Source organism: Rhinatrema bivittatum, chromosome 4, assembly GCF_901001135.1.
Source record: "Rhinatrema bivittatum chromosome 4, aRhiBiv1.1, whole genome shotgun sequence".
NCBI lineage: Eukaryota > Metazoa > Chordata > Amphibia > Gymnophiona > Rhinatrematidae > Rhinatrema > Rhinatrema bivittatum.
This window is the reverse complement of record NC_042618.1, coordinates 415,776,984-415,789,700: the sequence shown is the minus strand read 5'-3', so window position 1 is coordinate 415,789,700 and position 12,717 is coordinate 415,776,984. Positions and strand designations below refer to the sequence as shown.

At 43.8% G+C, this 12,717-nt stretch overlaps 1 protein-coding gene across 1 annotated transcript in view; it reads right to left on the bottom strand.

The window, feature by feature from the left end:
• Positions 1–12,717, bottom strand: part of LOC115089424 (solute carrier family 26 member 6-like) — an 81,911-nt gene that overhangs the window by 1,322 nt on the left and 67,872 nt on the right. Inside the window, exons 14-17 of the mRNA XM_029597517.1 lie at positions 12,552–12,621; positions 9,508–9,600; positions 5,835–5,945; positions 3,468–3,536 (exon numbers count right to left, since the gene is read on the bottom strand). Of these exons, the coding sequence (XP_029453377.1) occupies positions 3,468–3,536; positions 5,835–5,945; positions 9,508–9,600; positions 12,552–12,621 (343 nt within the window). The remainder of the gene's footprint in view (positions 1–3,467; positions 3,537–5,834; positions 5,946–9,507; positions 9,601–12,551; positions 12,622–12,717) is intronic.

Here is a 12,717-nt window from a genome sequence, read left to right as displayed (position 1 = left end):
ATCGGAAAAACTGGCTTGTCCCTTGCGCGAGCATGTTTTAAAATCCACCTATATACGCGCGTAAAAGCCAACAAAGTACTAAGGAAGATACACCCACTACATGTGCTCGATTAACCTCTTAAAATTAGGAGCACACTTATGCCTGGTTGGCGCATTTAAAACACGCAGGCAAATGCGTGCACAATTTAAAATTTCAGCGTATCTTTGCTCATGTGCCGATATGTGCGTGTATGGGTGCACGCATGTTCAATTTAAAATTATCCTATTAATGTATACTTTTTACTTATGGTCTATGGCACCAGTTTTAAACGGGAAAGCACATGTGTATTTTCTCTATGAAAATCACTACAAGTACAAAGTATACAATGAGGTCGATGTTCAAAAGCAACTTAGCCAGATAAGTAGGACTTATCCAGCTAAGTAGCGACTGATAAATATCCGGCTATGTTCAGCGGTTGCCACTTAGACAGATAAGTCACTTATCTGGCTAAGATTTTAGCCGGATAAGTTGTGCACACGCAATAGATGAAATGGTGCTACTTAGCTGGATAAGTTATCTGCCTAAGTTAAACCTGCTCAAAATAATTCTGAAAATTGTTCTCTTAGTATCAACTGCAGCATGAACATTTGCAAGGCTCTGTATTCTGTTTTCACTGTATGGTATCGGCATAAAGCATAATTTTAATTGACATGTGGGGCAGGAATGACATTCAGGTCACTCACAGGAGCATTCACATGACAATATGAAGGTCCAATGCTTATAGCATGCTTTGATTCGGCAGAGAAACACTTTCAATAAAACTACATAAAGTATTCTAGCCATCTTCAAATTTACCTAAGGTACTACCTATGTTTATTTATTTATTATCAAATATCAAAATTTGCATGCTGCATTATCCTTGTTTCCAAGCAGCTCACAATAGTGCATGCACAATAAAATACATTCATAAAACAAAAGGACTGTTAAAAAAATAAACAAGACTTAAATAAATATGAGCAGATAATCTTGTCCATAATGCTGTGCACTTTCAAAAATTACCGTGTATACTCATGTTTGAGTTGAAAAATTTTAACCCCAAAACCGGTCCTTAAAATCGCAGTCATCTTATTTACGGGTAATCCACATAATGCCGGTACAATGGCACTTGCAGTTGTGCAGGCACATCCTCCCCCCCCCCCCCCTCAGGCTAGGATCTGATTAGTGCACTTAGAACCACGCGGTTCAAAGTGTGCCACTGGGAACCCACGGGGAAGGAAGGAGGGCGTGCCTGAATGACCACAAGTTCACGTTGTCTTCATAGCAGCAGCAGTGAGGGATCCAGAGAAGTTGTGGGGGAGAAGCTGTCCTACTGCTACACTAGGAGACCAAGCGGGGCAGGGGGAGGAGGAAGGACGTTTCTGAGCAAGGGCCTGTCGTTGTCCAGATAGCAGTGGATGAGTTAAGGAATTGGGAGGGGGGGGGGGAAGGATTCAGACAGCAGGGACAGCCATGGGGTAGGGAGGGAAAGATTTTGACAGGAGGGTCAGCTATGTGGGAGGGAGGGAAGGATTCAGACAGCAGGGAAAGCCATTAGAATAATGATTTCTTACCCTCAGGAAAATGACTGTTGCGAAGAAAAAGAGAGCATCTTACAACGCATCACTGAAACTGAATGTTATAGAATGTGAAAAGGAGGCCAATAATTGTGTAGCTGCAAGAGAATTTTATATTAGTGAAAAACTCATCAGAGAGTGGAGAAAAAAATAAAAAAAAGCTGCTAGAAATGCCAAAGTCAAAGAAAGCCTTACGTTTCAAAATTGCACCTTTTGAAGGACTGGAAAAGGATTTGAATGACTGGATAATGGAATGCAGACAGAATGGCTACATTGTTACTCGCTCGAGCATTAGGATTTGTGCCTTTCAAATGGCAAAAGAAGAAAAATATTCAGCAAGCGAAGGTCTGAAAGAATTCATAGCATCATCTGGTTGGTGTTCACGGTAGTTGAACCGATATGGATTGTGCCTTCATCAGCGTACAAAGATTTCACAGAAACTGCCTAAGAGCTTGATGAAAAAATCTGTTCATTCCACAACTTCATTATTTAACAGAGAATAAAGAGTAATTTCGATATGAATAACATTGGTAATATAGATGAAACGCCTATGACATTTGATATGCCTGGCAATCTCACTGTAGCTGGAATTGGAGAGAATGCCATACTTGTAAAAACAACTGATCATGAAAAGACCCATTTCACAGTGGTCCTGTCTTGCTTGGCAGATGACACAAAACTGTGTCCGGTGGTAATTTTCAAGAGGAAAATGATGCCGAAGAACCTAAAAATTCCAGCAGGCATAACTGTTCGGATTCATCCTTAAGGCTGGATGGATGAGGAGGGAACAAAACGGTGGCTGTGCAATGTGTGGGGTAGGTGACCAGGCGTGGGGCTAAGAAAACAACAGTCACTATTGGTTTGGGATATGTTCCGCGCACATATAACAAAGGATGTGAAGGACGATGCAAAGAAAATGGTGATCACATTAGCAGTGATTCCAGGAGGTCTGACATCAATGCTCCAGCCATTAGATATCTGTCTCTACAAGGCTTTCAAGGACCAATTGCGGGATATGTGGCAACAATGGATGTGTTCTGGTCAAGCAACGTTAACAAAAGAAGGGAACTTGATGAAACCAGCGAAATAGGTAAGGGATGCCTGGGAGTCAGTTTCACCAGAAATGGTCAAGAAATCATTCCTGAAATGTGGGGATTAGCAATGCTATGGATGGATCAGAAGATGATGCCATCTAGGAAGACAAAGATGAATCAGCATGAATGATGATTCAACAGATGGAGACAGCAAAGACAACATTTACACTGATGGCATCACCAAAGAACAGCTCCATGATTTATTCATTCAGACAATGAAGAATTTGACTTGGAAGGATTTGAATAAAAGAGGATTCATATGGGAGAGAAAGCCATGGGGGAGGGAGGCAAGGATTCATACAGCAGTGATATTTTCTTAAGTTGTTAAATGATGATTCTTATGAGACACTTTATTCTGCTTTTAAAAAATAAATAAAAGCAATTTTCTTAAGTTATTGGTTGGTTTCTTAGTATGATTTTACCATTTTATAAGCCCCCTAGCTTTTACCTTCGACTTATCCTTGGGTGACAGATAAATCTTAATTTTAGGGCACAAAAATACCCTTTACTTATACATGAGATTGACTTATTCATGAGTATATACAGTACTTGGTAAATAAAAGCTTTTCTGAAAAGAAAAGCTTTCCAGAGCTTTCTAAAAGTATTGTATATACAGTTGGAGTTTATATAACATACTGCATCATTCTGTGATATAATGTGTTCTAATTTCAGTGACACCTTTCTCCATATTACCACACCAGTAGCTTTTACCTTAGATAGTTCCCACCCCAACCAGGTTCACAGCTGAATGACAGCACCATTGTCCATGCTATTACAGACCTGTGCCATTGTCCTTGAATAAGTTTCCATCTCAGTGCTCATAAAGCCATTGTTGTCTTGTCCCATCACCTGTCAATCAGGACAAGTAGAAGAAAAGAAGTAAAATATGCAATCTAACCCTTCAGCAATATTGCCTTGTTTCCCTTAACAATGTCACCTAGCAAGCCAGTTACTAGGGATGTGAATCGTGTCCTCGATCGTCTTAACGATCGATTTCGGCTGGGAGGGGGAGGGAATCGTATTGTTGCCGTTTGGGGGGGTAAAATATCGTGAAAAATCGTGAAAAATCAAAAAATCGAAAAATCGCAAAACCGGCACATTAAAACCCCCTAAAACCCACCCCCGACCCTTTAAATTAAATCCCCCACCCTCCCGAACCCCCCCCCAAATGACTTAAATAACCTGCGGGTCCAGCGGCGGTCCGGAACGGCAGCGGTCCGGAACGGGCTCCTGCTCCTGAATCTTGTTGTCTTCAGCAAAATGGCGCCGAAAAATGGCGGCGGCCATAGACGAACACGATTGGACGGCAGAAGGTCCTTCCGGACCCCCGCTGGACTTTTGGCAAGTCTCGTGGGGGTCAGGAGGCCCCCCACAAGCTGGCCAAAAGTTCCTGGAGGTCCCGCGGGGGTCAGGGAGCGATTTCCCGCCGCGAATCGTTTTCGTACGGAAAATGGCGCCGGCAGGAGATCGACTGCAGGAGGTCGTTCAGCGAGGGTTCCGGCGCCTCGCTGAACAACCTCCTGCAGTCGATCTCCTGCTGGCGCCATTTTCCGTACGAAAACGATTCGCGGCGGGAAATCGCTCCCTGACCCCCGCTGGACCTCCAGGAACTTTTGGCCAGCTTGTGGGGGGCCTCCTGACCCCCACGAGACTTGCCAAAAGTCCAGCGGGGGTCCGGAAGGACCTCCTGCCGTCCAATCGTGTTCGTCTATGGCCGCCGCCATTTTTCGGCGCCATTTTGGAAAATGGCGCCGGCTGAAGACAACAAGATTCAGGAGCAGGAGCCCGTTCCGGACCGCTGCCGTTCCGGACCGCCGCTGGACCCGCAGGTTATTTAAGTCATTGGGGGGGGGTTCGGGAGGGTGGGGGATTTAATTTAAAGGGTCGGGGGTGGGTTTTAGGGGGTTTTAGTGTGCCGGCTCACGATTCTAACGATTTATAACGATAAATCGTTAGAATCTCTATTGTATTGTGTTCCATAACGGTTTAAGACGATATTAAAATTATCGGACGATAATTTTAATCGTCCTAAAACGATTCACATCCCTACCAGTTACTGATCAAGTGACTTCATACTATACATCGTGAATTCTTCCAGTAAACCTTACCACAAGCTTTCATATTCATAATGGAGTTATCATAAAAAGTCATGAGACATCATGTAGTAGTGTAACATCTTAAATAGCTCATATATTTATGCTTTTGTACTTCGGTTTGTGATGGCTCTTCCATTTCAAATTTCATATCACATTTTTCTCTATATGAGTCCCTCGGTGAATCCACACCTAAAACTAGCATTTGGGGTATCTATAGTTACAAGCTATATGTGCTGGTATAAAAATAATAGAATTGATGTTCCCCAATTGTGAGTGCTGTGTGCATGATAATGGTTCTTACCAGGCTAAACTGGATAACTTAAAGGAGATTATGCAACTTGACCAGGACACGGAGAGGGCAATATTGAGTGAAGTGGCAAGTGGTTAGTTACCAGGGTAAAGGTACCAGTGTATCTAAAGTGATCCAGATAAAGTTATCTGGATCACTTTAGGTCAGCCTTTTGCCCGACCATACTTACCTGCATAAGTTCAGCAGGACAGCGCTCAATATCAGTGCTACCCATCTACATGTAAGCCCACCCCTAGAATTCCCCCACCCTCTCTCTTCTTACCGGCTAAGTTTTACCTGGGTAAAAAGCTACCCAGGTACTATTTAGTTAGTTGATGAGGTGGGATGTTCACATCTTGGAGTTTGTCTAAGTAACTTAAAAGTTACTCGGACAAAGTCCTTTGAATACCAACCTCAGAGATTAGACTAATTTATTGTAAGGGTTTCTACTTTAACCAGGTCAATCATGTTCTCCACCTGACCATTCTATTCAGTCACAGGTGCTAGCTGCATTGCCTGATGAAGAGAGATGGGTCTAGAGTTGAATTTGTCTCCATAGAGTGCTTCACAGTAGCTGTCAGTAACGCCTTCCAGAAACCAGGTCAGCAGAAAGCAATGCATAGCTCTTGTGGTCTAGCGTGGACTTAGAATACGTGGAATGCTTGGATTATGAATGGTAAAGAGAAAAAAAGATATTAAATACATGATACAATTCTGATGAAAAACCTGAAGTCTCTATTGGCAATAGGTAACACCATCTACCTTTCCAGCCTCTGCTCTCTTGGCCTGACTTTTAGCCTTCTCCTGCATTCTTTTCTGCTTTTTGATGGCTTTTTTCTTCTGCTTAATGAGTTTGTCAACATTAATGCCGCACTAAAAGTGAAAGGTGAGATTAACAGAGGTTAGTGATATCACACGATAGTAGCTGAAACAGAGGTATTGGATCAGGGATCTCGAACTGCAATCCTCAAGTGCTGCAAAACCAGTATCATTATCAGGATATATCTAATGAATATGCATGAGATAGATCTGCATAGAAAATTGTACAGGCCTGGATTTTTGCACAGGTCTAGCAGGCCTATGCATAAAGTGGCAAAATTGTAAGGGCAGCAAAGTTCTTGCTCCTTGTCACCCCATCAGCCTTCCATCCTGCCACAAACTCCAATCCTGCTGCTCCTCTACCCCTCCTACCCCAACTTCTAATTTGTGCTCCTTTCCCTCCTCTCTACCTTCCAAACCTCTAAATGGGGTTGCCAACTGGCTCCAGATTCACCCAAAAGAGTTGATCCAGTCCTGGATTTACCCCATTGCATGCGGGGACATGATGTCTAAGAAAAGTAAGTCCCCACATGCAATGGCATAAACCCAGGACTGGGCAAATCTGGAGCCAGTTGGCAAGCCTGCCTCCAAACTAATTTGATTATCATCAGTCTTTTGGGCCTAGACCTCCAGTCCTTTCTCCTCCCTTGTAGAGCTCAGGCTCTGTCATTATAAAGCAATGAGCACAGGGACAAGGTCAGCACATGGCCCTGTACACAAAGTTCTTCCTAATACATGGAACCCTGAAGGGGACAGGAACACTACAGTGCTAGTGAGTGCGGAGTCACAAGCTGACTGCATCCCTGCACTTACTACCTTCCAAGGACAATGCAGTTAGAGCCCTGAGATCTGTGCACAGGTCAGTGGCAGTCCAGACCAGAACAGGGCGGGCATACCTGGAAACTCTCCGGATTTGATCCAGAAAATCCAGATATCTGAAGGAATTGCCGGGTCTCTGAGCCAACCCTCAAAACTCTGGGTGCTCCTCCTTCTTCCTGTTTATGTGGTCCTGGAAGAAAAAGGTGCTGGAGCTGCACAGGCAGAAAGGAGGAGTGTCGTCCCGCACAAAGAAGAGGGGCAGCATCTGTTCCTGTGGCGAAAAAAGTGGCCTTCTAGCAGGGCCGCTGTGGAGTCCATCTCACAGCGGTCTGAGAAGCCTGGCAGCAGGGCCACCACGGACCTCATCCCAGGGTGGCCCAGGAAGAGGAGGCCCAGAGACAAGGGCGAGGCGGAGGCCCTGATAGAGTGTGTGTGTGTGTGTGTGAGTGTGTGTGTGAAAATGAGAGAACATGTGAGAGTGCATTGAGAGTCTGTATATAAGTGTGAGAGAGACAGCATGTGGGAGTAAGAGCCTGTGTGAGTGAGACAGAGGTAGCATGTGAGAGCTTGTGTGAGTAAGTGAGAGACAAAAAGACAGTTTATGTGTATGAGAGACAGCATGTGAGAGTGAGAGCCTGTCTGTGTGAGAGAGAAGCAGCAAGTAAGAGTGACAGCCTTGTGTGTGAAAGAGAAAGAGACAGCATGTGAGAGTGAGTGCATGGGTGTATGTTTGAGGGAGGAAGGGAAGAAGATGGGAGGAGAGAGAAGAAAAGAGATCCTGTAAAAGGAAATAAGAAAAGATTGAGAAGGGGAATGTGGAAAAAAAAAGGCTGGGACCAACCGATTAGAAAAATAAGATAAGACAATAAAGGTAAAAAATATGTACATATATATATATGTATAATATATATATATATATATATATATATATATATATTAGAATGTGCATTATATATTTGTAGTTTGTTCTTTCTTCAGTATTTCATTGTTCAGAGTCTGCTTTCTTGGACTTTCCATTTTATTTTTGTCTGCATGTTTGTATTTCTAATTTGTAGTCTGTTATTTCTGTATCAGATAAGGGTTGGGCTGTGTTCTGCCTTTGTATAACTGAGATGCAGTATTTCTGGTAGCATGTAGTTTCTCTATAGGGATTTGTAGCAGTGCGGCTTGTTCCTTTTCCACAGTAGGTGGTGTATTAGTGTTCTAGGGCCTGGTATAATATTTGCATTGCTGCTTTTTCATAGGTAAGGTTGCTGCTGTTTGAGTCCTGAGGCTTAGTACTGTTATGATATGGTATGGCAAGGTTCTAGGTGTCTATTTTATTTTTTTGCCGGGGTTTGTGTTACTTGACAAAGTATTGGGCAATGGAGGGTGTTCAGTTTGATGTCTCTATACTTACTGTGTGTGTGGAAGAGGAGAATTGAGTGAGAGTCTGGGGGTAAATGAGAGGAATGAGTGAGTGTGTTGTCAGACTGAGTATCTGTGTGCATGAAAGAGTATGAGAATGAAGATGTGAGTGTGTTAATGTGTGCATGTGAGAACGTTTGTGTATATGCTGCTACCGGTTCACGTGCGCACAGCACACACCCCCCCCCCTCCCTCAATCTACAACAATCTCAGGGTGACTGGAAATCAAAGGTTCCCAAGTATGCATGTGGGGATGGGAGACGGAGAGAGGAACAGCTGAATTGCAAAGGTGCAGGGGAATGGAAGACCCATAGAATGGTGAGAGATGGAGGGCAAGGGAATTAGAGGTCTGTGGGGGTGGTAAATCAGAGGTCCATTAGGGGGTTTGGAGGGTTCTGAGATACGAGAATTTGAGGGAAATCAGAGATCATCATAGGCATGGTATGGGCATGGGCTTTCAAAGGTCCAGGGGGAGCAGCAAAAGCCCAATTCTATCCCTGCAAATATATCACATACATATTTATTAGGGATATCCTGAAAACATGACTGGACTGCAGATTGACATCCCTGCTTTCGATCACTACATCTAAGTGTCTCATCGCTTCTCAGCCTTTTGGTTCTATGGGGGGGAGGGATGGCAGTTTACTCCTTCTATGGACTTACAGTTCAAATGAAACCAGAGCTGGGATCCTGGTGCCATGAGCCTTCATTCGCAACTACCTGGGGCTTTGTCCCCTATTTTATATCCCCTCCCAAATTTACTTAGCCCAGTCACTGCAGCGACAGTTCTAGGCCAGGGGCCATGCACCAGGGCTCCTTCTGCAGCCCTGCATTCATGGGCCCTAAATCCAGCCAGTAAATGTCACCATTGCATGAGAACTATGACTCCCACCTCTCCAGGGGCTGTGAACGCTGCCTCTGCAGCATCCCTAGCCCTGGTTCACCCAGGCAGAAGAAGAACTGAGCTGGGAATCAAACCCACGTCTTCCACCTGGCTGTTCACAACACTGCCACTGAGACATCGGGCCGGCCTCAGCCTTTTGAGTCATTACACCCACAGACCTGCAAGGCAACTTTCAAAGGGAAGCTCCCTGCTGACTTTCCCTGGTAAAATTTGGGTCCGGCCTGGCACTATGGACACTTCATTACCATGCTTAAAATAGGAAATCTCTGTGCGTTGTCTGCCAGCTCTGCCTTCCCTCAGCCTCACCCTTTGTGGCACAGGTAAAAACACTTGTGCTGTGAAACAATGCAGGCGTTATCACCTACACAGAGGGACCTCAATTTTACGAATGCTAGCATTGATCTCACAAATGCTAAGTGATGGATTCAGCAATGTCATTTGCCAGGACTGACGTTAATTGTGAGAGATTGTTTACCTGTTCCTTACCTTGTGCTTCAGTGCCTCTGCATACAGTTCTGCGTTTGCAAAATAGAGTGTGGATGAAGACTGAAATATCTTCACACCTGCTATTTCTTTGGCCTGTAAAGAGACCCCAGAAAGAAATTCAGGGAGGAAGCAGTAAACTGCATTTTCCTTTACAGAGAGAAGAAATGGTGATATTGAGGTAGCACACTGGGAACAGAAAATTATTTGTTGCTTATCTTAAATAAACACATCCCAAGAATTTCCAAGTAAAAATCAGCAAATAATGTAACAGATAAAGAATAAAATACAGAGTCTATTTAGTAAAGATGAGATTAGCACTCCTTTGAATTATAGAAAGTTAGGACTGGAAGGGACATCAATATGTCAAGTTCCACCCTGTTTTGTTGCAGATCCTCTGTATCTAAATTTCATTTTAATCAAGTTGGAAAGTTCAAATTATTTTACTTGGGTAACTAAGCAATAGTGATATTCATTTGCTTGAAATGGGAAATGTTAATGTTTCAAGACATTTTAAAAATGAAATGAAAGACAGACAAACAAAGTTTTGTTCATTTTCGTTTGTTTCATTTTCAAATTTCACCACCACTGACCAGAAAAACTCACATCTCGTGCCTCCTCTCCAGTCTCCTCCACCTTACCCTTGCCCCATACTATATTATTCTTTTTCTTCTTGGGCAGGAGCTATACCTAGTTATGCCTGCCTTGCCAGAGAAATGCTTAGAAATGGCACCAGCAGACCAAGTTCGTGGCATTGTTAATTTATTCTGTACCTCAGCCCACAGAAACAGCAGCACCAAGTTATTTGGGTACTTTTGTACCCATGTACATGAAAATGAATTTGAATATTTTCTAATGACTAGACGGGTACCAGAGTACCTGTGTACCTTCCACTGTTGAAGCCAAGTATATATCTGAACCCAATTTACAAATGACTGATATTGCTTTTTATGATTCTTTTCACATGCTTTTCTATACTAAATAATAAACAAAAAAGAAATTACTTTGTTAGAGATGTCACTGCATCTTAGCTCTTAGTCATTCATTATTAACTTGCACAGTCATAAGTACAGAACCAAACCATGCGAAGTACACCGTGTTAACGGATATAGGGATCTGAATAATAATAATTTGTAGCCTACCTTTCCAAAGGATGGTCAAGGTGACTTACAACATTATTTGAATTCAGGTATAAGAAGTCTCTCTCTCCCAGGAAACATAGAATTTAAGGGGTAAATTTTCAAAGGACTTACGCACGTAAAGTTAGCACATACGCGCATAGTACGCGCACACATGCTATTTTACAAACATCAAAAATGTGCATGTATTTTCGCTTTTGTGTACACATTTGCCTGCGCATGAAAGGGATGGTCTTACGGACATTCTGGGGAGGGGCTAAGAGTTATGCGTGTAAGTCGCTATTTTATAAGAGGCTTATGCAAGTGCATTACACATGGTAAGTATCTCGCACAAATTGATATCATAGTTGTCTTGGGTGGGAAAGCTGGGGGGAGGGTGGTAAAGAACTAAGAGAGTCTTGATGACCCGGAGAAGGACTGGGTGAATTGGCGGAGGTATGGGCAAACTGGTGATTTCAATTACGCACGGATGCTTTAAAATATACTTCTGTGTGTAAATCCGGGTTTTCCGCACATTATATTTTTCGCGCATAAATATGAGTATATGTTTATAAAGTAGGAAAAGTATGGACTTTCAGTGCCTTGTATTTGTATTCCCATATAATCAAATGTGTATTTTATAATCTGCATATACCTGATATGCGCAGGTTATAAAATACTGTAGTAGATCTCCATGTGGCCATATATGCACATATATGGGACCACGTGGAGGTGTTTGAAAGTTATCTTCATAGTGGTTACTAGGGATGTGAATCGTTTTTTGACGATTTAAAATATCGTCCGATATATTTTAAATCGTCAAAAATCGTTAGGGCCACGATACAATACCAATTCCCCCGATTTATCGTCAAAAAATCGTAAATCGGGGGAAGGGGAAGGGCAGGAAAACCGGCACACTAAAACCCCCTAAAACCCACCCCCGACCCTTTAAATTAAATCCCCCACCCTCCCGAACCCCCCCCAAATGCCTTAAATTACCTGGGGGTCCAGCGGCGGTCCGGAACGGTCTCCTGCAATTGAATCGTGTTGTCTTCAGCCGGTGCCATTCTGCGCCGCCATTTTGCAAAATGGCGGCGCAAAATGGCGGCGGCCATAGACCAACACGATTCGACTGCAGGAGGTCGTTCCGGACCCCCGCTGGACTTTTGGCAAGTCTTGTGGGGGTCAGGAGGCCCCCCCAAGCTGGCCAAAAGTCCCTGGGGGTCCAGCGGGGGTCCGGGAGCGATCTCCTGCCACGAATCGTTTTCCGTACGGAAAATGGCGCCGGCAGGAGATCGACTGCAGGAGGTCGTTCAGCTGGGGTCCGGAACCCCCAGGTAATTTAAGGCATTTGGGAGGGGTTCGGGAGGGTGGGGGATTTAATTTAAAGGGTCGGGGTGGGTTTTAGGGGGTTTTAGTGTGCCGGTTTTCCTGCCCTCCCCTTCCTCCGATTTAGCTACGGACCGCCGCTGGACCCCCAGGTAATTGAAGGCATTTGGGGGGGGGTTCGGGAGGGTGGGGAATTTAATTTAAAGGGTCGGGGGTGGGTTTTAGGGGGTTTTAGTGTGCCGGTTCACGATTTTAACGATTTTCACGATACTCTAAACACCCAAACGGCGACGATACGATTCCCTCCCCCTCCCAGCCGAAATCGATCGTTAAGACGATCGAGGACACGATTCACATCTCTAGTGGTTACCTAAGATGATATGAGATAAAGTAATTTGCCCAAGGCCAGGGAATGGGATTGGAACTCGTGTTTCCTAGGTTTTCAGCCTGTTTCTTTAAACGCTAGGCAATTCCTTCTCCTGTATAGTAAGAGTTAGCTACCAAGAAGTCTGCAAATGGATATAGTCTAGATAATTTATCTTCTTTCATAACTTTCTAACTCCAAAGGCCTCTATTCAAAATCTTGCCATCAGGATTTACCTGCTTATATCTGGCCACATCTCTGTATATATCTGTTTCAGGAATCTGACCCAAGATTGAGTAGTGGGGTCTAAGAAAGACAGACAGTTGCAAATTAAAATTTGGTACATAAACTAAGAGAAAGCAAAATTGCTTACCTCTGACAGGTGTTCTCCTTGGACAGCAG